At 51.8% G+C, this 25,928-nt stretch overlaps 2 protein-coding genes across 2 annotated transcripts in view; one reads left to right on the forward strand and one right to left on the reverse strand.

Annotated features, from left to right (window-relative positions):
• The window catches only part of CMTM4 (CKLF like MARVEL transmembrane domain containing 4), a 70,031-nt gene extending 49,238 nt beyond the window's left edge, over nt 1–20,793 (reverse strand). Inside the window, exon 1 of the mRNA XM_051846868.2 lies at nt 20,466–20,793. Within this exon, the coding sequence (XP_051702828.1) occupies nt 20,466–20,651 (186 nt within the window). The 5' untranslated portion in view covers nt 20,652–20,793. The remainder of the gene's footprint in view (nt 1–20,465) is intronic.
• On the forward strand, nt 10,024–11,266 carry LOC100342534 (large ribosomal subunit protein eL36). Its single transcript, XM_017342272.3, has one exon. It carries the CDS (start codon nt 10,674–10,676, stop codon nt 11,208–11,210), a length of 537 nt encoding a protein of 178 aa, XP_017197761.3. The 5' UTR covers nt 10,024–10,673; the 3' UTR covers nt 11,211–11,266.
• Nucleotides 20,794–25,928: the final 5,135 nt, after the last annotated feature.

Consider the following 25,928-nt stretch of genomic DNA (forward strand, 5'->3'; position numbering starts at 1 on the left):
TATAGACACATACACACACGAGGGCACTTCAAACGGTTCATAGAAAATGCACTTAGAAGTTTATTTTGGTGCAAAAAAAAAAAAACACCTTTGAAATCCATGCATACAAGGAGTCTTCAAACAGTTGTCACAAACAGAATTACAGAAAAACAATGCACAGATTTCAGAAGGCTGCGACTTGGTTCAAGCATTATTTTTTGATTCCCCTGACAGTCTGCTGACAGAAAACACCTTAACACACGTGCTGCTGCTTCCCGGCCAGACGCTGCTGTCTTGTGCAGCTGCTGACAGTGAAACGTGGCCTCTTAGTAAGGCTTCCTTACAGCAAGAGATTGGGTTTCCCGCAGCTAACAAGGGATGCGGTGAACCCTGCCTTGCAGCCCACACACCTGGAAACAAACGCAATGAATCAAGGCCCACGGGTTCCTGAGAACATGCCCATCCCTGCTCTGGTCTGCAGCTTCCACTGGGGCCCTGGACTCGGCTACCCTGACTCACCCTGGCCTTCTTTCTGGGCAAGGATGGCTGGTCCTCAGCTGATACGGACCCAGGGCCATGTGCTGCCCTCCACAGCGGGGCCATGGTCCGTGAGCACCACCAGGCAGTTTTTATCCCATGTCCTCGGGAAGAAGGCAGACAGTGCTCACGCTGTCTGGCCAGACAGGCCTCCAAGGCAGAAGCTGGCCCAGCCTCAGGGTAGAGCCGAGGAGGCCAAGCCCTCTGTCAGTGAGATGGGATCAGGATCTGGTCAGCACTGAAGGACAAGGGCTGCCCTTGACACGGCAGCTAGAGGACAAAGCCAGTCCTACTCACGAGGCCCGACTGCAGGGCCCTTCCAGGGACTCTCGAACACCTGGTTTACCAGTGAGTCCTGCAGTAAGCCCAGAGGTACCCACTCAGAAGGGACCAAGGCGGCGAGCATGGGCAGGATCCGGGAGCAGCCGGCCCGTCCTGCGCACACCCAGACACGAGAGCGTGGCTCCCACCCGGCTATCTGTGCCCAGCTCCACCATCACGCTCAGCTACACTGGGCTACCGTTCTGACGCTCACCTGGGCTGTGAGTTTCCACAAATAGGAGCTCTCGCTGAATGGGGGCAGCAAGTTACCTGATACCGCCTATTCATTTGGTCATTCGGTATACATCATCATTCACAAGAGGTCTTCAACAAGTACATGGAAAATACATGTATATGACAAAAAAATAGCCTGGATTACAAATTTTATGCACCAAAATAAATAGCTTTTTAAAAATTATTTTATTTGAAAGGCACAGAGACAGAGAACTCTTCCATCTACTGATTCACTTCCCAAATATCCATAACAGCCAGGGCTAAACCAAGCAGAAGCCAAGAGCCAGGAACTCAGTCCAGATCTCCCATGTGGGTGACAGGGACCCAATCAAATACCTGAGCCATCATCTGCTGCCTCCCAGGGTGCACATTATCAGGAAGCTGGAAGCAGAACGGGGACTTCGACCTAGGGATTTCAGTGTTGTGGGCATCCCAAGTGACAACTGCTGCACCAAATACCCACCTCTACACTTATCTTTTAATTTCATTTCCTGCAAACTTTTAAAAAGTTTATTATTTAAAATTTTTTCATTTTATTTGAAAGGCAGAGAGAGCTCTTTCATTCACTGGCTCAATCCCCAAATGCCCACAACAGCCAGGGCTGGGTCAGACCAAAGCCAGGAGCCCAGAACTCAATCTAGTTCTCCCACACTTGAGCCATCACCTAAGTGTTTCCAGGGCACACATTAGCAGAAGCTGGAATCAGACGCCGAGGCTGGACTCAACCCAGGCATCCCAAGTGGCCTCTTAATTTCTGGAACAAACACCTGCTCCCTCCACAAGCTCTCTGAAGTGCTGTTGCATATACCTATGTATATTATGTAATAAGAACATACACAACGCTGGAAGGCTCTGCATGTGCTGATTGATCCAAAATAATCTGCTTAAAATACTATATATGGAAAATATTTATAGTTTACATGCTTATTTCTAAGTCATGTCTCTAAAGCAAGTCTCCCAATTAAATAATCAAGACCTTTGTGTCAGTTAAAAACAGGTCTCACTCTGGGTGGGAACTTAGCTTTTTCTGAGGATAGCATATTTAAATTGGCACCCTGGCTGGGCTGATGAATTGGGAATAGGCAACCCTTCCTCCCAGTGGACACTGCCCGATGCCAGGGCACACAGGTTGGCAAGCAGAGCAGGCAAGCCGGGGCTCAGCCTCCATCGCTCTCTAAGCTGAGCCCGCTGTGCAGGGCACAGTCTGCCCAACTGTACCAGGTGGACTTGAATAATAAGAGATTTATTTATACCAGGATGTTGGGGACTTTCTTTGTATTACTGAACCAATCTGGCTAAATCCTGTATTTGACAGGTCTTGATGATCTATGTGTTAAGTATTAAGGAGTTTCCAGCTGTAAACAGCTAGAATTTTTTTTTTTTTTTTTTTTTTTAACAGGCAGAGTGGATAGTGAGAGAGAGAGAGAGAGAGAAAAGTCTTCCATCCTCCACTGCCTTCCCGGGCCACAGCAGAGAGCTGGCCTGGAAGAGGGGCAACCAGGAAAGAATCCGGCGCCCCGACCAGGACTAGAACCCCGTGTGCCGGCACCGCTAGGTGGAGGATTAACCTATTGAGCCGCGGCGCCGGCCTAGAATTTTTAATATACTTTTTTCTTGTTTATTTTCTTTGTTAGAAAGGCAGAGAGAAAGAGTGGGAGAGTGGAGGAGGGAGGGAAAGATCTCATCAGCATGAACTTGGATGAGCTGGCAAGTGCTTAGCAAGTGGTCTAGGGTTCACCACCACGGACACGACACTGAGCAGGAAAAAACTGGGTCTTAGCCATGCCGATGTTTAAAAATTTATTAGAGTAGAACCTGAGCATTGCTCATTACCCAAATCTGTCTGGACAGCCAGCGCAGAGTGAGGGGCACACGTAATGCAAGTGCTTCACCTGAGCACATCACAAGACATCAGTCGGAGCAAGGCAGGACCCCTGAGATGGTCGGGGCAGGACCAGGAAGGAGTGAGTGGACACAGGCCCCCGGCCCCCTCACTCCCAGGATGCCCCTAGCTGAGCGAGGGCTGGGGTGGCCATGCAGCAGCCATCCTACATGGATGTCCTGGTGTGGGGGCACCCGACCATGCCGCGGCAGCAGAGAGGTATACAGACAGAACTGCAACAGAGCAAAGAGGGCACCAGAACTTGACCCAGTGAGGCGACACACCAGCAGCTACATCGACCAAGGCTTCCCACGGCCAGGCTGCACACTGGGCACGTTCCACTCCACCTCGTCTTGTGCTACGGCGACAGGTGGTCCCCTGCCCTGCACTCCTTATCATTCTCACCTGATTCCCGCTCTCAGAAGCCAGGCTGAGGCCTAATGGGCCAGGTCCTGAGCACAAGTGATCAAGACCTACTTTTCTGAAGAGAAGTGACCAAGGAGGAGAAAAACAACAGGGACATCTGGAATGTGGGGTGGGGGTGCTAAAGGACCCTGATCCCCGCAGCCCTGACACACACCATTCATGCTGCAGGAGCAGAGGGGAGAGAGAGGAGGGGACAAATGAAATCAGGAAGGTCTGGCATGCAAGGCTGGGGTGTGACCCAGGCAGCCAGCCCTCCCCATAGAGCCCCCATCTCCAGATACATTGTGAACATCTCGTGAAATGGGCCATGAAGATCACCCAGTATCTCCAACAGCAAGGCAGGCCCGGTTACAAAGTAACTTTCCAAGTTACCTGATCCCCTGGAATGTGGGCCTTTCCTATCTTTGAGCCACTCTGCAGCCCTGGAAGTCCTCCGTAGCTAACAGCAAAGCAAACGATCCTTGTCTGAGGTGCGAGGATCTGAAACTCCTTTCAGGAGTGCGCCTGTGGATCCGCTCTTTGCATAGTCCCTTGAACAGGTGTAACATCTCACCGGTTCCCTCATTAGTTAATAAAGATCTTTTATATTTATCTGAGAGTTCATTCATGAACCTGTCTTTACAAAAATGATACTTTGGCCGGCGCCACGGTTCACTAGGCTAATCCTCCACCTGCGGCGCCGGTACCCCAGGTTCTAGTCCCAGTTGCTCCTCTTCCAGTCCAGCTCTCTGCTGTGGCCCAGGAGTGCAGCGGAGGATGGCCCAAGTGCTTGGGCCCTGCACCTGCATCGGAGACCAGGAGGAAGCGCCTGGCTCCTGGCTTTGGATTGGCACAGCGCACCAGCCGTGGCAGTCATTGGGGGGGTGAACCAACGGAAGGAAGACCTTTCTCTCTGTCTCTCTCTCTTACTGTCTAACTCTGCCTGTAAAAAAAAAAATAATAAATCCTTTAATACCCACAAACTCAAGTCCAAAAGGTTGCTAACGCTATGTGTCAGCTGCTCTCAGAAGGGAAAACAAGATTCCCAGGTCAACAGTTCTCCCACCTGCAGATGCTCTGAACTAGCGGGTGGACAGGAGGATGACCAGGTCTGCCCTCTACCAGCCAGCCTGGTCTCCAGCTTCCCCATGACTTGCAATGGCTCTGATTTCAGCAGTTCTTAAATTATACAGATAATCCAAAGAGCTAGGAGAAGAGGACCTGCAGGGGCCTCCCTTTAAAATGAAAGAATCTGGCCGGCGTGACCCAGAAATCGCACAAGGATAGGGCACCAGGAGGGCTCCCTTCAGGCAGTGGACCCCTGGGGAGCAGGGCCAGCAGGAGGTGGACATGGACCTGTGGTGTTGACAAGGGGTGCTCTCTGCCTTGTGGGTGCAGAAAGTAGCTTGCACCGAGCCCAGGTGTGTCTTGGAAGGGGGCGGCAGAGCTGCCCATTTTCACCAGCCAGCTATTGATCTCCATACGCCCGTTTGTCCGTCCGTGAAATGAGCACATCCACAGTATCTGCCTTGCGCGTATGCCAAGGGCATTAAATGAGGTAACCAAGCACACAACTGCATGTAATCAGTGTTAGCATCATCATCATTCTAAACATTTATTTATTTATTTATTTATTTTCATTTTATTTGAAAGGCACACAGACAGTTGGAGACAAATCTTCCATCTACTACTCCCAAAATACCTGCGACAGACAGGGCTGGGTCAGGTCAAAGCCAGGAGCCTGGGATTCCATCCAGGTCTCCCATGTGGGTGCCAGGGACCCAAGCACTTGGTCATCACTCACTCCTCCCAGGATATGCATTAGTAGGAAGCTGGACTGGAGGTGGAGTAGCCAGGACTTGATCCAGGCACCCCAATACAGGGTATGGGTGTCTCAAGCAGTGACTTTACCCACTGTGCCAAATGCTCACCCTGACTTTACTAGCATTTCTTTTTTTTTTTTTTTTAAGATTTATTTATTTACTTCAAAGTCAAGAGTTACAGAGAGAAAGAGAAATCTTCCATCAGCTGGCTCAATCCCCAGATGGCTGCAACAGCCAGGGCCACGACGAAGCCAAGAGTTTCATCCGGGTCTCCCACATGGGTGGCAAGGGCCTAAACACTTGGGCCATCTTCTGCTACTTTTCCCAGGCCATTAGTAGGGAGCTGGATTGGAAGTGGAACAGCCAGGACATGAACTGGCTTCTATATGGAATGCCAGCATCACAGGCAGTGGCCTTACCTGCTATGCCAAAGCACCAACCCCACTAGCATTTTTTAAAATTGAAATGTGAATTTAATGGGGGGGCAGCGCCATGGCTTACTTGGTTAATCCTCCGCCTGTGGCGCCGGCATCCCATATGGGTGCCGGGTTCCAGTCCCGGCTGCTCGACTTCCAGTCCAGCTCTCTGCTGTAGCCAGGGAGTGCAGTGGAGGATGGCCCAAGTGCTTGGGCCCTGCACCCCATGGGAGACCAGGAGAAGCACCTGGCTCCTGGCTTCAGATTGGCATAGCTCTGACTGTAGCGGCCATTTTGGGGGTGAACCAACGGAGGAAGACCTTTCTCTCTGTCTCTCTCTCTCACTAACTCTATCTGTCAAATAAATAGGAAATAAAGAAATCATAAAGAAATGTGAATTTAATCAATTGCTAAATAAAAACATAAAATGTAACTGCCACCCTGAACGCTCTCCCATTTGCCACGTCCTTCCCATCCCCCCTTCCTCCACCTGACTCATACCTGACTCATTCCAAGTCCCTTACCAGGTCCAGCCGCCACAGTCTGGCCCTTCTAAAAGCCATTCCTCTGGCTGCCTAACCCAGAACACGTGAGCCACATGCAATTACAGATTTTCCAGTAGCCATATTTTTAAAAGAACAGAAATAAGTAGAATTAGTTTTATAGGATATTTAATTTAACCCAGTATACCCAAAGCATTATTAATTATTTCAATGTATAATATGAAATATTGAGAAGTTTTACATTTTTTCCCATTAAATCCTTGGAAGCAGGCATGCATTTTACACTTACACACATCACAGTTCATACTAGCCACACCTCAGTGCTCAGCAGCCACAGCTCGTTAGCCTAACAAACCAGGCCCTCCCTAGCCTGAGCACTCCTCGGTCCATCCAGTGCATCGAACCACCGGCCCTGCCCACCTTCCCACACTGTGCCTGGTGGGCCACACCTGACTCGCCTCCCTCCCCCCAGATCCTGGGCCTGCCCTGACTCCCTGCACCGGGGGGGATCTCTGAGCCACAGGACACAGCACTCCTTATTCCAGGCACTCGACACTCAACCTGTCACGTCAACGTGCCACCTCCCACAAGGCCACAGGTGCTCCCCTGCCCATTGTCTCCAGGCCTCTCCGAGGGTACTTCAGAAAGTTTATGGAAAATGTGAATAAAAAAAAAATCTTGAAATCCATGCATAGTTCTTTTTCATAATACTCATGTTTCATTAACTTTGTTAAGATCCCTTGCATTCATGGGTCTTTTTTTTTTTTTGATCCAAATGAACTTACCTTTTAATTCCATTTTCCATGAGCTTTTCGGAGTACATGCATAGGACAGCACCTGGCTCAGGTGGTCAGAACAGTGCGTGTGTACATTTGTCCACCCCAAACCCTCAACCACAGGAGGACTGTGGGCTCCTTGGAGGCAAGGATATTTGTCCTGCTTATTATTTGCCTAACAGCAGCTGGCCCGGTCTCTGCACTCAAGAAAGGTGTGGATTTTTTAAAGAGAGGCAGCGATGTTAGCTCTGCAGCTGCTCAGCCGACTGGCGATGGCAGCTCGTACAGGCTCAGGGTGTGGCCCGAGCGTGAGAGGGGACGAGCGGGGGCAGCAGCAGCACTGCAAGGCCCACTGCTCCTGCTCTTGTTTTGTTTTTCTTCTCTTTTTTTCCACTGGCACAGAAGTCTTTTAGCCTTAAACTGTTTTTCATAGCGGGGCTGGAATAAACGGGAAACCACAAAAATGAAGGCTTCCACTGCGCCCGTCATCGAATGGCAGGGGTGATAAAGCGACCGTCCAGGACCAGCACGACTCCACCAAACCCTGAGCGTCTGAAGTGTTCACAACTCGCTTGATTCCCAAGCTTGACCAGCCCTGTGAGACTCGCAGAGACCAGCTCTGGATCCCAGTGCTACCTCTGCGAGCTGCCCAGCCTCCACCCCTCTGCAGGCCTCATGGGACTGCTGTCTAACTGTAATCAACACATCCCAGCCAGGGCTTTCTTCAAGCGGGCAGCATCTCTCCTCCTCAAAGCACATGGTGGGAGCAGGGGAACAGTGCTGTGGTGCAGCAGGTTCATCCTCCGCCTGCAGCGCCAGCATCCCACATGGGCGCCAGTTCTAGTCCCAACTGCTCTTCTTCCCACCCAGCTCTCTGCTGTGGCCTGGGAAAGCAGTAGAGGATGGCCCAAGTCCTTGGACCTCTGCGCTCACGTGGAAGACCTGGAAGAAGCTCCTGGCTCCTGGCTTCAGATCGGCGCAGTTCCGGCCATTGCAGCCATTTGGAGAGTGAACCAACAGAAGAAAGACCTTTCTTTCTGACTCTCCCTCTCAAATAAATAATAAACAAAACCTTAAAAAAAAAAAAAAAAGACATCGGGGTGGCTGACCCAAGCCATGCGGCCCTGACCCGTTCAGCTGACAGCCGACAGTTTCGGTAATCATTACAGAAGCCCTGGTTTTCATTTTACACGTTTCTAAGCAAAAAGCTTGGCAAAGCCTCTTACGGTTTCCCCCACTTGTACAAAAATCTGTCTCCTAAGCAAAAGCTCCTGTATCCTAGTAGCAGTACTCTTTTAAAAACTTAAAGTTAAAAAAAGAAAAAAGTAATTATAGTGGCATTTTATTTCCATTCTTTCTCCCCAGTACTTTCCACTAAGAACAGAGGCCGGCGCTTTATTTATTTATACATATGTTAGTTCTCCTTTAAGGACTCCATGCTTTCAAACTACTTGGACTTACAAATTCTGTTAAGTAATAATCCAGTATTTCTTCCTATCTCTCATTAAACCAACATCTATCATCCACTATTCATCTTTGTGAGCACTGGCTTAGACGCTGCGAACGCAGCTGCAGACTTCTCCCGCCCCTCGGTCAGGTGTAAATGCCCAGGGGAGGGGCCGGGTCCTACTGCAGACCTGGTGGCCAGCGAGGGGCTCTTGGGAGCAGGAACTGGAACAGAGCCAGCAGAGCATTCTAGGGGAAGGGCTGAGGGATGGGAGAACCAACCCCGAGTGCAAAGACCGAGGCGGGGGCGAGTTAGTCAAGATGTTCAGTGACGCTTCTGAACGTCACGAGACAACCAGGACTGTAACATTCCAGCCAAAGGTGAGAAATGCGCCCTGCTCGGCTCACTGTGGCTTTTGCTGGACTTTCTGACACACCATTAGTTCCCAGCCCCTCTTTCTGACTCCGAATCCCCGACTGCCACCTTAGATCTCTCTAGGGAATCCCACTCTGAAAGCCAGCGAAAGGCCCCCCGAAATCTTACACAAAGGCAACCAGGCCACGCCGGAGGCTGAGCCAGCCTTCAGGGGAGACTGCTTCCACGCAAGATCCCCCTCTATCAAGAAGTGAAACTGCCCAAAAACAGAGTAATTTACCAGTACTGAAAGGAGCAGAACCTTCTCCCGGAGGAGGCGTCCCCTTCTGAGACCTGTGCCCTTCTTCTCTTCCTTCCCCTCTAGCCAGTGCCGCCCCACCCCTGCACCCCGGACCACCTTGCACCGAGTCCAGTGTGCCTTGTCCTCTGTCACCCACACCACTGAGGCTGTGCCCCGGCAGGGTGTGCCCTTACCCACTTCCAGCAGCCTCAAGTCCCATTTGCTAAGGAACCCAAATCCTGCCTCCTCGCACCCTTTTTACTTCCCCCGCCTTCCAAATAAAACCACGAGGACACACGGTGAACGGATGGGTGCCTATGAATCACTTTCGTGTCAGTGCTTGGAATACTTCATATTTTTAAAATTTATTTGACAGGTAGAGTTATAGACAGTGAGAGAGAGAGACAGAGAGAAAGGTCTTCCCTCGTTAGTTCACTCCCCAAATGGCTGCCACGGCCAGCACTGCGCCGATCCAAAGCCAGGAGCCAGGTGCTTCTTCCTGGTCTCCCATGCGGGTGCAGGGCCCAAGCACTTGGGCCATCCTCCACTGCCCTCCCGGGCCACAGCAGAGAGCTGGACTGGAAGAGGAGCAGCCCGGACTAGAACCCAGTGCCCATATGGGATGCCGGCACCGCAGGTGGAGGATTAACCTAGTGAGCCACGGCACATCCCTGGAATACTTCATATTTCAAACGGTGCTTTTTTTTTTTTTAAAGATTGCTTTCTTTATTTGAAAGGCAGAGTTACACAGAGAGAAGGACAGGCAGTGCGGGGTGGGAGGGGTGGTTTTCTATCCACTGGCTCACTCCCCAAATGGCCACAACAGCTGGAGCTGCGCCGATCCGAAGCCAGGAGCTTCTTCTAGGTCTCCCACATGAGTGCAGGAGCCCAAGGACTTGAGCCATCTTCTACTGCTTTCCCAGGCCACAGCAGAGAGCTGGATTGCAAGTAGAGCAGGCGGGTCTCGAACTGGCACCCATACGGGATGCCAGCAGAGCAGGCAGCAGCTTTACCCGCTACGCCAGAGCCAGCCCCCGACTTTTTTTTTTTTTTTTTTTTTTTTTTAAACTGAGGACACAGTCTGATGAGGCAGCACAGACAATAGGGACTGTCCAGGACAATTTATTACCTATGGTCACAGCCCTTCTGACTAACTATGCTACTCCCTAACAAATAGTCCTGTTTTCCAAAGAACTCTGACCCCACTAAAGGTACTGGGGCTAGTCCCAGGAACAAGGATAGAGGCGGCCATGCCATTGAAGGTCAACAAGCTGGCCTTTCCAGTTGTTTATTCAACCACTCAGGGAGGACCCGTGGGGAGCGGGGTGGGGGCACTCAGCCCAGGCTGCTCGGTGCTTACAGGGATGGCCCCCACATGTGGGGCAGCTAAGGTACATCCAGCACTGCTTCTGACACGCAGCGGGCATCTGTCTTAGTGTGGTCACTGCTGCTGTGTCACAACACCTGAGGCTGGGTAACTCACAAAGAAAAGGAGTTTTCTTTGGGCTCAGGGTTCTGGATGCTGACAAGCCCGAGATCAGTTTCTGGTGAGGGCCTTCTGCTGCTTCAACCCACGGGTGCACTGACGACAAAAGCACAGGCGCCACAAGGGGCAGTGCTGCTGCAGTACCTGATCCAGCCCTGCTAGCGCAGGTGGGAAGAAGGCACCCACCCGTGCACCAGGGCTCTGCCTCCATGATGCAAACACCCCCACCAGGCCCCACCTCCCCGCAGTGCCGCACCAAGGAACCCAGCAGCATTCATTCAGCACCTCCGGAACCCTGTCAGTCCTCAGCGTCTTCTGGATCCCTGTGGCCTAGGAAAGGCTCGCATCAATCTCCAGTTAAGAAAAAGTTTCTCCAGAGTTCCGTGCGGCGCCGTTCCTTCCGCCCCGGCCGCCATCGGAAAGCTGCAGCCATGGCCCTGCGCTACCCCATGGCCGTGGGCCTCAACAAAGGCCACAAGGTGACCAAGAATGTGAGCAAGCCGAGGCACAGCCGCCGGCGCGGGCGCCTCACCAAGCACACCAAGTTCGTGCGGGACATGATCCGGGAGGTGTGCGGCTTCGCCCCCTACGAGCGCCGCGCCATGGAGCTGCTCAAGGTCTCCAAGGACAAACGGGCGCTCAAGTTCATCAAGAAGAGGGTGAGCACGAACATCCGCACCAAGAGGAAGCGCGAGGAGCTGAGCAGCGTGCTGGCCGCCATGCGCAAGGCGGCCGCCAAGGACTGAGCCCCGCCCGCCCCCAATAAACGAGTGCGTGGAAAAAAAAAGAAAGAAAAGAAAAAGTTTCTCCAGAACTATCAAAAAGGAATTAGTCTGGGCCTGCAGTCCAGGAAGAGCCACAGGACTTGCAGAGGTCACTGTTTCCCAGGTGATTGCCCCTGCGGGTCAGCACCTGTTCGAGCCCCAGCTGCTCCACTTCCAATCCGGCTCTCTGCTCCGGCCTGGGAAAGCAGTAGAAGATGGCCCAGGTCCTTGGGCCCCTGCACCCACGTGGGAGACCTGAAGAAGCTCCTGGCTTCAGATCAGTGCAGCTCCAGCTGTTTCAGCCATCTGGGGAGTGAACCAGTGGATGGAAGACCTTTCTCTCTCTCTTTCTCTCTGCCTCTCCTTCTCTCTCTGTGTAAATCTTTTAAAAATGTTTAACCAAAAAATAATTCAAAAGAAGAATCGGGCTTATTCTTGAAGACACTTATCTGATGCAGTCTTCCCAACAGCAAAAAGTCGGAAGCCATGATCTTGGGACTTGGCCCCCAGGGCATCTGACAGGCCTTTGGAAAGAAAAATCCCCAGTTCTTCCTGAGTCTCACACTAGATGATTTCCCCCTCATTTCCTTTAATGTTGCAACATTTAAATCAATAAATAAAATAGGAGTATATTTCTTTCAAGCGGAAGATGTTTTCCACCAGCATCAAGAAATCTATTAAGCACCTGCTAACATGCAGAATGTCTGCTATGTTTTTAAACAGGAAAATGTACTGAAAATAATTTTATCCTTCAAGTTTGCTCAAGAGGTCTGTAGTATCTAAGTCATTCTCCCCACGGCTCTCCCAGTTATAAAGTAAGGGAAGCAGTAAAAGTTTAAATAAAGATGATGGTCAGTATATTAGCTTGAAGGCTAATCTATTCGAAGGTAGAACTGGTAACAGCATTTTAGTAATTTTTAAATAGGAGGTCCTTGCGTGTAGTATAAAATTCAAAAGGTGTGAAGAGTTTCACAGTGACAACTGTCTCCCTGTCCCCTGGCCTCCCCCTTCTCCAACTTGTATCATTCCAGGGACATTCTATGCCTCTGAGGGGCTATAACATACTACCTTAGACCAGGCAATTTATAAACAACACATCTATTGCTCAGGGTGTTGGAGGCTGAGAGGCCCAAGATCAGGGTGTCAGCGAATTCTGCAAAGGGCCTGCTCTGTGCAGATGGCACAGACCTCACGCGGCAAAGGGGCAAGGCTGCTCCCCCCACCTCTCTGGGAGGGCCCTGATCCCATGCCTGCTCAACAGGACCCATCTCTTAACACTTTCACACTGAGCATTAGTTCCCAACACATGAATTTGGTGGGAATGGTGGCAACAACATTCACACCACAGCCACCACCAAACTCACAGGTGTGAGGATTTGGTGAAAAAAACTGAGCTGAGGACTTTACTGCAGGCTCATTGGGACAGGTAAGGCAGTACCATCATCGTCCTCGGCTTACAGGAAATGAGATGTGCTTGGGACCTTTGGTGAACAACCATCTTGCCTAAAGTCTCATGGACGAGACACCTACCTTGACCGACCGACCACACACACACACACACACACACACACAGCTCTCCCCTAAGCAAGGGCCAGTCCCTGTCCTGTTGTTCCCTCTGCTGGGAGCACTCTTCCCAAAAGCATCCTTTCACCTGGCTAACTTGGCTTTTTCTACACAAATTTTGGAATCACTTTACACAAAATCTTGTGAGGAGGCTGGGATGGTGTTCAACCTATAAAGATCATTTGGGGAGAATGGATATTTTATTTTTAAAGATTTATTTTATTTATTTGAAAGATAGAGTTACAGAGAGAGGTAGAACCAGAGAAAGAGAGGTCTTCCATCTGCTGGTTCACTCCCCCAAATGACCGCAACGGCCAGAGCTAAGCTGATCTGAAGCCAGGAGCCAGGAACTTCTTCCAGGTCTCACACATGGGTGCAAGGGCCCAAGGACTTGCACCATCTTCTACTGCTTTCCCAGGCCATAGCAGAGAGCTGGATCGGAAGTGGAGCAGCAGGTAAGCGAACCAGTGCCCATATGGGATGTCGGCGCTGTAGGCCGCAGCTTTAACCCACTGTACCACAGCGCCAGTCCTGAGAATGGATATTTTAACTACACTGAGTTTTCCAATCCAGGAACACCGTATATGTGCCCATTTACTTAGACTGTGTTTGATTTCTTTCCTTAGTCTTTGTAGTTTCCAGTGTGCAGATCCTGTACATGTTCTGTAGACATATACCCAAGAGTTCCATTATTTTCAAAACGATTGCAAATAATATTGATTTTTTTTACTTCAATTTCCAATGATTTTCTGCTACAGAAATACATTTGATTTTCATGTGCTGACCTTGTATCCTGCAAACTTGCTAACTTATTAGTTCTATTTTATAAATTCCTATGGGATCATCTACATAGACAATCATACCATCTGCAAACAGACAATTGTATTTCTTCAATTTGAATGTCTTTGATTATTTATTTTATTTGCACTTGCTGGGAATAGCACTTTGCATATGAGTGGTGACAGCAAACAGCCTTGCCTGTCCCTGTTTTAGGGGAAAGCACTCACTCTTTCCCAGCTGTCTATGTTCTGTAGACGTCCTTTTGTTAGGTAGGAAGTCAGTTATGAGCTTATGTGTGTGTGACAGAAAGGCCTAAAGAGAAGACATCTATGTCCAGCATATGCATCTGCTGACAATGTTTCAGGGGCAGCCTGGTATTTGCATCCTGCCCTGCCCCCTTCTACCTGATCACCTGCCAGGTGGAGGTCCCTGCCCCTTCTGCCTGACAAATCTTCCACAATCTCCCAGGTGCAGCCCAGTATCTGCATTTCAAACACCCTGCTCCGGATCCCCATTCTCTAGGGGGTCCTGCTCACCCTTCCTCTGAACCCAGGATGGCGCCAGCTAGGCTTCCTCCTGTCTGATACCTTCAAGGGAAAACTATAGGAGCTTCTTAATATTTACAGCCATAAAATCCTTTGTTTCAGGAGGAGATGTGTGAAGACAAAGACCCATCTCCTTTAAGGAGCTCCTTTAAGGAGCTGCGCGCTCAGCCCTCTGCCTCTATGCTGAGTCGCCCGCCTGGTATGGCCAGGTGTCATCTCTCCACCCAACCACGTAACCTCGTTCCTTCCCCCCACCCCAGTCCGAGTGACTGGGCACCCTCCCGGGTCCTGTCTGGAGGGGTGCCCATCCATCCTTACGGATGTCCCTTCCCTAATAAACCTTGCTATTTTACCTCCCACTACTCTCTGACTCACGCCTGAATTTCTCCGCCCTGCCATTTCTCCGGTAACACTTTCTTGGTTGAGGATGTCCTCTGCCAGGTCTGCTGACAGCATTTATCATGAGTGCTGAATTTTGTCAAATGTTTTCTCTGCATCAATTGACTTAACTGTGTTTTCTTCCTTCTTCAAGCTATTCATAGGATGTACTACATATACTCATTTTTGAAAACTGCACCAGCCTCTTTCTTGTTCCAGGGATAAATCACAATTGGCTGTGGTGTGTTACTCTTTTTGCTATTGCTGGATTTGATTTCCTAGTTACTTTGTTGAGAATCTTGTGTCTGCCTTCATGGGTAATATTGTCTGTGGTATTCTCTTCCCCAGCTATTTGTCTGGTTTTGTAAAACAGCACATGGGCCAGCATCGTGGCACAGAGGGTTACGCTGCAGCCAGCAACACCAGCATCCCATATGAGAGCACCAGTTCGAGTCCCAGCTGCTCTACTTCCATCCAGCTGCCTGCTGATGTGCCTGGGAAAACAGAAGATAGTCCAAGGACTTGGGTCTCTGCCACCCACATGGGAGACCGGCTGGTGGTGCAGGCCCCTGGCCCAGCCCTGGCCACTGCGGCCATTTGGGAAATAAATCAGCAGATGTAGAGGACTCTCTAACTCCGCCTTTCAAATAAAATAAATCAATCTTTAAAACAACAACAACAAGCCAATATTCATGTGGTTTTTGGAGGACGTGGATAACTGTACTATTTTTAAACATCATAAAAACTTAAGACTAGTTTTTTGTTGTTGTTTTTTTTGACAGGCAGAGTGGACAGTGAGAGAGAGCGACAGAGAGAAAGGTCTTCCTTTGCCGTTGATTCACCCTCCAATGGCCGCTGCGGCCGGCACGCTGTGGCCGGCGCACCGCGCTGATCCGATGGCAGGAGCCAGGTGCTTCTCCTGATCTCCCATGGGGTGCAGGGCCCAAGCACTTGGGCCATCCTCCACTGCACTCCCTGGCCACAGCAGAGGGCTGGCCTGGAAGAGGAGCAACTGGGACAGAATCCGGCACCCCGACCGCGACTAGAACCTGGTATGCCGGCGCCACAAGGCAGAGGATTAGCCTAGTGAGCCGCGGCACCGGCTAAAAAATAAAGACTAGTTTTAACTTTGCTTTCCTGCTAGAATTTGATTCCAAGTCCTTGATCAGGAAGGCAACTCCTAAAGATAGCGATCTAAAGCAGAGGTGGGGAAGACGGCCAAAGGTCACCTGGATATTTAATTCCACCTAAACCTCAGCTTGCAACAGATTTATTGACTTTCAAGTCCCACCTGCCTCAGGCGAAGGATCTTCTGTTCTTAGCAGGGCGCAGCGCCCTTCAGGGTCGGGCAAGGTACAGTCTGCGTTTGCGGGGCGGAGCCTTGCCTGCTCTTTTGGCCAGGTCTTCAGAAGCAAGAAACCAGGTCTGTCCTAACCGACCTTCGGGTGAACCCGCCCCTCCTACCCTGCTGGGGGATGTGGGGCTGATACACTGCGGGCTGTGCCGGGCCAGCCCTTTATCAAGGCTGCTGCTTCGTAAATGTGACTGATTCCCAGGTTGTGTCTACTTTTTATCTATCATTTATTTCCCGACTGGACTTTAGTAAAAACCCAGTTTTCTAAGGCCCCAGCGAGCAGGAACCAGTCGGAGTTGTGTAGACTGCCTTGAGGTGAAAAGCTGTCAAATAAGATATGCCATCACCCAACCCCAAAATGCAAATACTCAGATTTGCCTTTGACACACCTAAGAAAGCACCTATCAAACATTAATTCATATAATTCCTGAAATGCTCAATTAGTCACTACGCCCACCTTCTGCTACCGAGGAAGACACAGCCGGGGTTAGGGTGTTTGTAGCCTACCCCTGCCTAAGAAGGGTTCTAGACAAACCACTGCAAAATGTCAGCTTGGCATGGGAGAGGATTGAAAACAGGATCTGAAGCGACCAGGGGCCCGTGCAGGGTCTTCGAGGAACTGAAATGCCTTTGAGAGGGCCCACGCCCTCACTCCTGGAAGGGGGTGAGCTGTCAGGTGGGCCAGCTCAGCACTAAACAGGACCTCCCACCTCCAAACAACACCCCTCCTCTCCCTCTCTCTCCAGCATCGACAAATTCACACCCGAGACACTGGGCTGCTTCCGGATCCCAGCAAAATCCTTGACCTGCAAGTGCCCGGCACTGCTCTGCAGAACTTAAATCCACATGTTCAGGAGGTGGCGAAGAGCTGATCTGAAACCAGACTGCCAGGGTTCAAAGCCCAGCTCCTCCATGCCTGGCCCCGGGACCTTGAGTGACTCAGCACCTCCGGGCTTCAATTTCCTCATCCGTAAAACACGGACGACTACGGTGGAGAGTGAGCCTGCACGACACCTCCTGCTATTACCGGTCAGCCTTGTCCACTCCAGAGCCTGGTCCCCTGTCCTCCACCCTAAGGACAAAACTCTGCTTTCCATCAGTTGATTTAAGAATAACAACAAGCTAATGGCCTACATTAGCTATTTCATTAACTGGTGTCTGACAGCTGAAAACCAGTTTTCACAAAATTTACACTCATGGGACCCACGCTGTGGCGTAGTAAGCTAAGCCTCCTCCTGTGGCACCAGCATCCCATATGGGCACCAGTTCGTGTCCCAGTTGCTCCTCTTCCAATCCAGCTCTCTGCTGTGGCCTGAGAAAGCAGTGGAAGATGACTCAAGTCCCCAGGACCCTGCACCCACACGGGAGACCTGGAAGAAGCTCCTGGCTTTGGATCGGCTCAGCTCCAGCCTGTGCAGCCATTTAGAGTGAACCTGCAGATGGAAGATCTGTCTCTCCCTCTCTCTGTAACTCTACCTCTCAAATAAATAATAATAAATAAACCTCACACTCATAAGAGGAATGCAGGTAGTTTAAATCAGTTGGTCAAGCCAACTCTTCTTTCCACAAAAAGCAAACTTCATTGTTTGATGTAACCATAGTACTTTCTCCCCCCACTCAGAGGTAGGCCCAGGTAGCATTTTGAAAGGATATAACCTAAGCAACTGCACTGATCAGTTTTCATAACATTTCAGATTAGTTTTACCCTCAAACAACATTCCAAGAGGAAACTTTAAATCAAAAATTAAGCTATATTTATTCAAATATGTAATTAGGATTTTCAGGTGACATTACTGCCAAGTTTCTCTAGAGACAGGAAATATTAATTAGCAACAATGATAGCTTACATTTATTACACCAATTAAACACCTAATGAGCTAGGTGCTAATTCTTACATAATAGCTCATTCTCTTAATCTTTGGAGGGAGGGACTGGCTCCTCTTACATAGAAAACTCAGCCTTCAGTTTGACTAATGGTTCTGATAGAGAGCTGGTTGCTGGCACCTGTGTAAGGTTACTCCCTAAAATGATGCAGAAAGCTTAAATCTCAAACTTCAGTGTCATGCAGATCACCTAAGGGAATGCTGTTATAATGCAAATTATGATTCAGAAGGTCCGGAGTGAGGTGCTGCTCCTACATTTCTGAATTTTTTTATTCATTAATTTTATTTATTTGAAATCCAGAGAAACAGTGCATGCGCGTGTGAGAGAGAGAGAAATCTTCCATCTGCTGATTCACTGCCCAGATGCCTACAACAGCTGGGACAGGGCCAGGCCGAAGCCAGGACCCTGGAACTCCGTGTGGGTCTCCCATGTAGGTGGTAGGGGCCCAAGTACTTGCGCCATCACCTGCTGTCTCCCAGAGTACCCATGAACAGGACTGGAAGCAGAGTGGGAGACTGGACCCAGGCGCTCCAATGTGGGAAGCACGGGTCTCAAGCAGCAACTTGACCGCTGCGCCAAGGGCCCGCCCCTGCTTCCACAGCACTAACTTGCTCTCACATGAGGGCAGTGCCGTTGGCCAATGGGCCACATCTGAAATCGCAAGGATCTGCAAGTTGCAACAGGTCACAGACCACCAAAAATGTCTACAAAAACCAAAATTTTTTAAAGTCATTTTTTTCTCCAAAGTTAGAACTGACTCTTGATGGGACTCTGAGTTTTGTAATATCTTAGGACAATCTCCCTCACTTTTCTTTTCCAGCTTAGACTGTAATCTTTTGGAGTCTTCCAGGGGTTTCCCCCTCTAACATCCCTGACCTGTGTAAGAGCTGAGAAGCTAAGGAAACAGAAGACAGTTTCAAGCCGCCGTAGCCGACAGGCGGATCCCTTTCCTCCACTCACTCCGACATAACTTCTCACTGTTTAAGTTCCAGTGAGTAGACAAATGGCGGAGTTGGGCAAGGTTTTAGGGGCTGGGCCCCCAAATTCTTCCAGATTAAAAGCAAAGTTCTACAACAAACTAGTACCTTCCCAAAAGGTAAATACATTCCAACAGCTCCCATCCCAGGCCATAGGTGACAAAGTCCCAGCAATGAGGTGTATCGACTACTGAATTTCAATTCGTTTACCAGTCTTTGAGTGACAAGTGAATTCACCATGGCAAGTTCCATTTACCCTCAAAACCCCAGGGAGTAAACACAGCAAGGCCCCTGAAGAGACCCTGTCCCCGACCTGGTCCAAGTTCAGCCCCATTTACTCAAAACCCTGGCAAAGCCCCGCCCCCCTGCCCCTCCTCCATTCTCCTTGCTAACAGCAACACCTAACTACTGAACCAATCACCTCGGAGAACATTCCCGCTTCCTGGGAAAACGTCAGCTGAAAATTCTAGAGACAAATAACCTGCTCCATTTACCTGTCCTGACGCCCTTCAAAAATACACCCCCACCCCCACCCCCACCCCCACACACTCCCGGCAATCAGCAGTGAGCCTTTTACCAGGCAGAGATAAAACACTTCGTGATTCTGCAGTCGACACAGACCTTGATTGAAACGGGCGTCCACACATGATTCCCAAGGAATGTTGGCTTATGCTCTCCAGTAAGCACAAGGAACAAAATGCACACACGCTGTGGCTCTCTGCAAATGGCTTCTCCCGGGGTGGGGGTGGGGGTGGGTCTAAAAACTTTGGCGGCAGGCACTCAGAGGAGCGCCTACCTGAGACAGGGAACATGGAAGCCGCCGAGGGTTTTCCAGAGCAAGCCCTGTCCACCACAGAGCTAACCAACCACCCGCACAGGCCTGTTCAACAAAACCACAAAACAGGCACAGAGCCGAGAGGCCGGTGTCTGGAACACCCTGGAAGCTAAAAACAAGGACCCTGAGGAATGAGCTCCACTCCGGACGAGTCCAACAGAAAGTTCTCTGTTTCTGTTACCTCCGAAACTGGCTGCCCTCCCAGAGTGATTTAACTCTGGGTACCAACTGGGCAGTGCCAGCCACCATGCTGGCGCGGAGGGTTCCGGGCGGCCGGTTCTGTGTTCTCGGTCAATCAGGAGGGCTCAGACCCCTGCGGCATAAGCGAGAGGCTGTGTGTGGCCGATCTGGGCGTCCCCGCCGTACCTGGGCTACCTGCCTCCCAGCAACAGTTCCTGCCGGCTGCCATATGCCAGGCACCCCGCTAGGCAACCAAGCCACAGCTGCCCATCTCCGGGGGGCAGAGCCAGACACGGACCGTCCGGAGGCTGTGTGGGCCCCGACAACCTGCCACAAGTTGCTCCCATCAGAAATACCCCGGGGACGAGATAGCCCTGCGCGCCGGGCGCCGCGCACCGCCAAGCACAACAGCAAAGACCAGCTCCCAAGGGGGGAGGCGCGAGTGGACAGGTAGGCCCGGGGACAGCTGCCCAGGTAGAAGGCACACACCTGAGGCAGCCAGGATGCACAGGGCAGGTTCCCCAGAGGGTGCGGCGAGGGCAAGGTCCCCCAGGGGAGGCGAGAGGGAGGCCCGGAGAGCCAGCGCGGGAGCCAGGGTTCCGGGGAGCCGGGGTCTGGCCCCGGGAGGCGGGGACGCGGCGGAGGCCGGCCGGGCCTGCGCCCCCGCAGCGGGAGCCCGGGAGGGAGAAGGCGCACGGCTAGGCCGCCCGCCCGGCACCTGGGGCCCCGCCCGGCACCTACCACTTGGGCGACCTTGAGGCGGCCGAGCGCGCCGCGCAGGTAGTCGGGGTCGCAGCGCAGGCCGGCCAGCCCGCGGCGCTGGCTCACCGGCTCGGTGGTGGGCTGGTACGGGCTGCTGGCGCCCGAGATCATGGAGGTGCTCGAGGCCTCGCCCTCGAAGCCGTCCAGCTCCTCGCCGCTCCGCATGCTGCCGCCTGGCCCGGGCCGCCTCCCGCGGCCGGCCCCCGGCGCCAGGAGCGCGGGCGGACTCAGCGGAGCCGCCGCATCGCCGCCGCCGCCACCGCCGCCCGCCCGCGGCCCGCCCCGCCGCTGCCGCTGCCTCTGCACCCGCCGCCCGGCTGCGGCCGCGGCTCGGTGCGCTCGGGCTCGGCTCCCGCCGCCTGGGCAGCGGAAAGGGAGGGAGGCGGGAGCGGGCGGAGAGGGAAGGAGGCGGGAGCCGGCGCGCCGGGCCCGGAGGGGGCGGAGCGAGCGCCCGCCAGCCCGCCGCTCGGCGGCGCTCCGCGGCTCGGCGAGGTGGAGGTGGCGGGGCCGCGCCGCGGGCTCGGGGCGGGCGGGGCGCCGGCTGCTCAAGCCCCGCCCCGCCCCGCCCGCCCCGCCCTCACCTGCGCCGCGCGCCGGCGGGACCAGGAGCTACGGGGGCAGAGGGGGCTGAGGTTGCGTTCTCAGGGCACTGCCTCAGTTTCTTCTTTGGAGAAAGTGGGGGCTTCTACCGGTGAAGACAAGGATGGGCTGTGCCACCCCCGTGACTAGGACAGCGTGTGGCCAAGAGTGGGCGCGACTCGGACTGTTTGACCGACAGGAGCGCCCCCCACGCACCGATTCGGAGGCCGGAGCGCGGCGGGCCGGGGTCCGCACCCAGTCAGCACCAGGAGGTGCGGGGGCCCGGTGTGGGGTCCGCGCCCCGAGCGCCCGAGGGGCGGCGCCGGCACGTAGTAGGGCCCCCGTGACTACCGTTAGTGCCCGCTCTCTGCCGGAAAGGTTTTGCCATCTTGAAATATCGAGTCGAGTTAAACAGATTTTGCCCTGAAGGGCGTTAATTAGGGGCCAATTTGCAATTCAAGTGTGAAGGCTAATTTTAAGCTTAAGTAAAACACTGACTTTCTAAGAACTGTGGCTTTGATACTGAACCCTTGCACACCACAGAGCAGCTTCCTGGCTTGGGCACGGAGTGAGGCACCTGAGGTGGTGGTGGTGATGGTGGTAATGGTGGTGGTGGCGGCTGCTACCCTGAGGAGAGGGCTGGGGGTCCAGCGTGGAAGTGGCTTGGCTGAGGTCACACAATTAAATGGTGGGCAGAGCCCAGGTTTCAACATTTTTTCAAAAATGGAAGGACGATCCTAGGACTATGGTGCTAATTAATACTTTATTTGAACAAAAGATACTTACTGGGCACTATGTGTTAAGCAATATGCTAAGATTCCTACCACCACCACCCTGCGTCCCCGGAGGTTAAATGGTTGGGTGTAGGCTCTGGCCTCTACTCTCCCCAAATCCCAATGAAATGACAGTTACAGGCATTTGCTTTTATTAAGGGCACAAAACCACACGAATATAGAATGGCAACGGGCCGGCACCGCGGCTCACTTGGCTAATCCCCTGCCTGTGGCGCCGGTACCCCGGGTTCTAGTCCCGGTTGGGGCGCCGGATTCTGTCGCGGTTGCCCCTCTTCCAGTCCAGCTCTCTGCTGTGGCCCGGGAAGGCAGTGGAGGATGGCCCAGGTCCTCAGGCCCTGCACCCACATGGGAGACCAGGAGAAGCACCTGGCTCCTGGCTTTGGATCAGCACAGCGTGCCAGCTGAAGCGGCCTCTTGGGGGGTGAACCAGCGGAAGGAAGACCTTTCTCTCTCTCTCTCTCTCTCTCTCTCTCTCTCTCTCTCACTGTCTAACTCTGCCTGTCCAAAAAAAAAAAAAAAAGAATGGCAACAAAATATTGGAAGTGGAAAAGCAAATGGGTAAGTGGTAACTGACTAGCATATCCAAGAAAACTAAACCCTCAGCCGGCAGTGAGAGACTGAAATGCAACCTAGGCTGTATCAGAACAAAAGGCACGCCGGCGCTGCGGCTCACTAGGCTAATCCTCTGCCTAGTGGCGCCGGCACACCGGGTTCTAGTCCCGGTTGGGGCGCCGGATTCTGTCCCGGTTGCCCCTCTTCCAGGCCAGCCCTCTGCTGTGGCCAGGGAGTGCAGTGGAGGATGGCCCAGGTGCTTGGGCCCTGCACCCCATGGGAGACCAGGAAAAGCACCTGGTTCCTGGCTCCTGCCATCGGATCAGCGCGGTGCGCCGGCCATGGCGGCCATTGGAGGGTGAACCAATGGCAAAGGAAGACCTTTCTCTCTGTCTCTCTCTCACTGTCCACTCTGCCTGTCAAAAAAAAAAAAAAAAAAAGGCTCAGGCATGGCAGCACCAAGTGTGTCTGGAGGGTGAATACAGAAATGCCCCAAATCAACTGAAAGTCTTTCTAAGCAGCAGCTGGACCCCGGCTCCCCTCTGCGCTGATGCCCCAGGACCAGAGAAGGTGAAACAGGATCTCTTGGTTAGAGATTGCCAGACACAGGTGAAGGGGAGGCAGGGGCACCGTACTGCAAACAGGAGTGTAGTAAGCACAAGTTTGTTTACTGAATATTGGGGGCCCTTCCCCAATCCGGCTTCTTTCCCTCAACTGAGGTACCGAGACCTCTGTATCATCCTTGGAGAACATGAGCAGCCCAAGAAGAAAGACCTGAAGATGGTGACATTGGAAGTTCCTCCAGGGACAGTGCAGCCAGGTCACCTGACTGAACCCCAGAGTCGGGAATGTCACAGGCACAGACTTCCAATGAGCTTTTTAGGGCCTGGCTTTGAAATACAAATGATAGCTGGAAGTCCCCAGATGCTTGAAGAAAGCTATAATAGAGGTCAAAACAAAGAAGAAAAAGCAAGAAAAATTGAAAAAATTGAAGTCTGTTAATATGAATCTTCTGTGAACTTTTTGAAGACACAAGGGGAGAGTCAGTAACAGGTACTCAAAACAAAAACTTGTACACGGATGTTCATGACAACATTATCCACAGTAGCCAAAAGGTAGACACAGCTCAAATGTCCATTAACTGAGAAGTGGATAAACAAAACATGATACACCTCATACAATGGAATACTATTCTGCCACAAAAAAGGAAATACTAATACATGCCACAACATGGATGACCCTTGAAAATATGCTAAGTGGGGCATTGTGTCGTAGTGGATTAAGCCATGGCTTGCGATGCCAGTATCCCTTGTGGTGCCGGTTCTAGGCCCGATGCTCCACTTCCAATCCATCTCTCTGCTTCTGTGCATGGGAAAGTGGCAGAAGATGGCCCACGTGGGAGCCCCGGAAGAAAACTCCTGGCTTTGGACGGGCCCCAGCTCCAGCCGTTGTGGCCATTTAGAGAATGAACCAGTGGATGAAGATCTCTTTCTGTCTCCCTCCCTACCCCAACTCCGCTTTTCAAATAAACGATAAATATTTAAAGAAAGAGAGAAAGAAAATATGCTAAGTGAAAGAAGACAAGACCCAAAGGATCCCACACTGCGTTCTGTTTACACGAAATATCCACAACAGCCAAATCGTTGGAAAGGAAAAGCAGATTCGCTCCTGCCTGTGGCTGGGGGAGGCACGATGGGCAGAGGCTACGCAAGAAGTATGGCATTTCCATTTGGTGATAAAGGTCTGGGATGGCGGAGACGGTTGCACAACATGTGGACACATGTCATTGACTTGTATACTTCAACACGGCTGAAAGTGGTACATTATATATATATATATTCTTTTTTTATTTGACAGAATTAGACAGTAAGAGAGACAGAGAGAAAGGTCTTCCTTCTGCTGGTTCACCCCCTAAATGGCCGCTACAGCAGGAACTACGCCAATCCGAAGCCAGGAGCCAGGTGCTTCCTCCTGGTCTCCCATGCAGGTGCAGGGCCCAAACACTTGGGCCATCCTCCACTGCCTTCCCGGGCCACAGCAGAGAGCTGGACTGGAAGAGGAGCAGCTAGAACTAGAACCCGGTGCCCATATGGGTTGCCGGCACTGCAGGTGGAGGAATAGCCAAATGAGCCACGGCACCGGCCCGCAAAAGTGGTACATTTTAAGTATACTGCACACATATCCTTAGCTATTAAGGAATATAAAAGAAAAAATTAAAAGTTCAACAGAAGAGTTAAAGAAAATCTCACAGGAAATATAGCCAAAGGACAAAGAGGTGGAAAATGAAAGAAAAGATGAGAAAATTACAGGAATAATCCAAGAGAAAGACACTTCCATGTCAAAAGGAAAAAAAAAAGAATGGAAGAAAATGTAGAATAATTCAATAGCATTTTCCAGAACCCAAAGGACATGAGTTTTTTATTTAAAGGACCCACCAGTGCTCAACAGAATGAATGAAACTGAACCTTCAGCCAAGCCCTTAGACCACTGGAGTAGAGAGGATCCTCGAAGTCCCACAGAGGAACACAGCAGGCTCGTTGTAGGGATCAGCAATCAGAAGGGCACCAGCTGCTGCACAGAAACTTCGGGAGTAATGAGGGAGTGAGTGGACCATACTTTTCCGTATCTGCAAGGGAAAAGGATCCCACCTAGAGGGCGAGTTCCCGCAGAGCCTGGCTCGGAAAGCAGTGTGCATCAAAGACGCTTCTGGACGTGCAGAGACACCCTCTATCTCCCAGGAAGCAGCTGGAGGGAGACTCCAACATAATGGGGACCCTTTTTTCTGCCAAGGGCCATTTGAATATTTATGACATCATTCACAGGCCACACAAAACTATCAACTTAAAAATTAGCCTATGGGGCCAGCGCTGTGGCATAGCGGGTTAAGCCACCGCCTGCAGTGCTGTCATCCCATATAGGCGCTGGTTCAAGTCCCAGCTGCTCCACTTCCGATCCAGCTCTCTGCTATGGCCTGGGAAAGCAGTAGAAGATGGCCCAAGTCCTTGGGTCTCTGCACCCGCGTGGGAGACCCGGAAGAAGCTCCTGGCTTCAGATCAGCACAGTTTCATTTGCTGCCAAGTGGGGAGTGAACTAGCGGATGGAAGACCTCCCTCTCTCTCTCTCTCTGCCTCTGCTTCTCTCTCTGTTTAACTCTGACTTTCAAATAAATAAAATAAATCTTAAAAAAAATAGAAATGAGATGCAAAATATTTTTTTTGACAGGCAGAGTGGACAGTGAGAGAGAGAGACAGACAGAGAGAAAGGTCTTCCTTTTTCTGTTGGTTCACCCCCCAATGGCCGCTGTGGCCAGCACACTGCAGCCAGCACACCGCGCTGATCCAAAGCCAGGAGCCAAGTGCTTCTCCTGGTCTCCCATGCGGGTGCAGGGCCCAAGCACTTGGGCCATCCTCCACTGCCTTCCCGGGCCACAGCAGAGAGCTGGACTGGAAGAGGAGCAACCAGGACAGAACGGGCGCCCCGACTGGGACTAGAACCCAGGGTGCTGACGCCACAGGCG

This window comes from Oryctolagus cuniculus, chromosome 18 (assembly GCF_964237555.1).
Source record: "Oryctolagus cuniculus chromosome 18, mOryCun1.1, whole genome shotgun sequence".
Taxonomy (NCBI): Eukaryota; Metazoa; Chordata; class Mammalia; order Lagomorpha; family Leporidae; genus Oryctolagus; species Oryctolagus cuniculus.

Bases quoted from the DNA above. Each gene is read 5' to 3' on its own strand.
- LOC100342534 (XM_017342272.3), top strand. From the start codon at position 10,674: ATGATGCAAACACCCCCACCAGGCCCCACCTCCCCGCAGTGCCGCACC.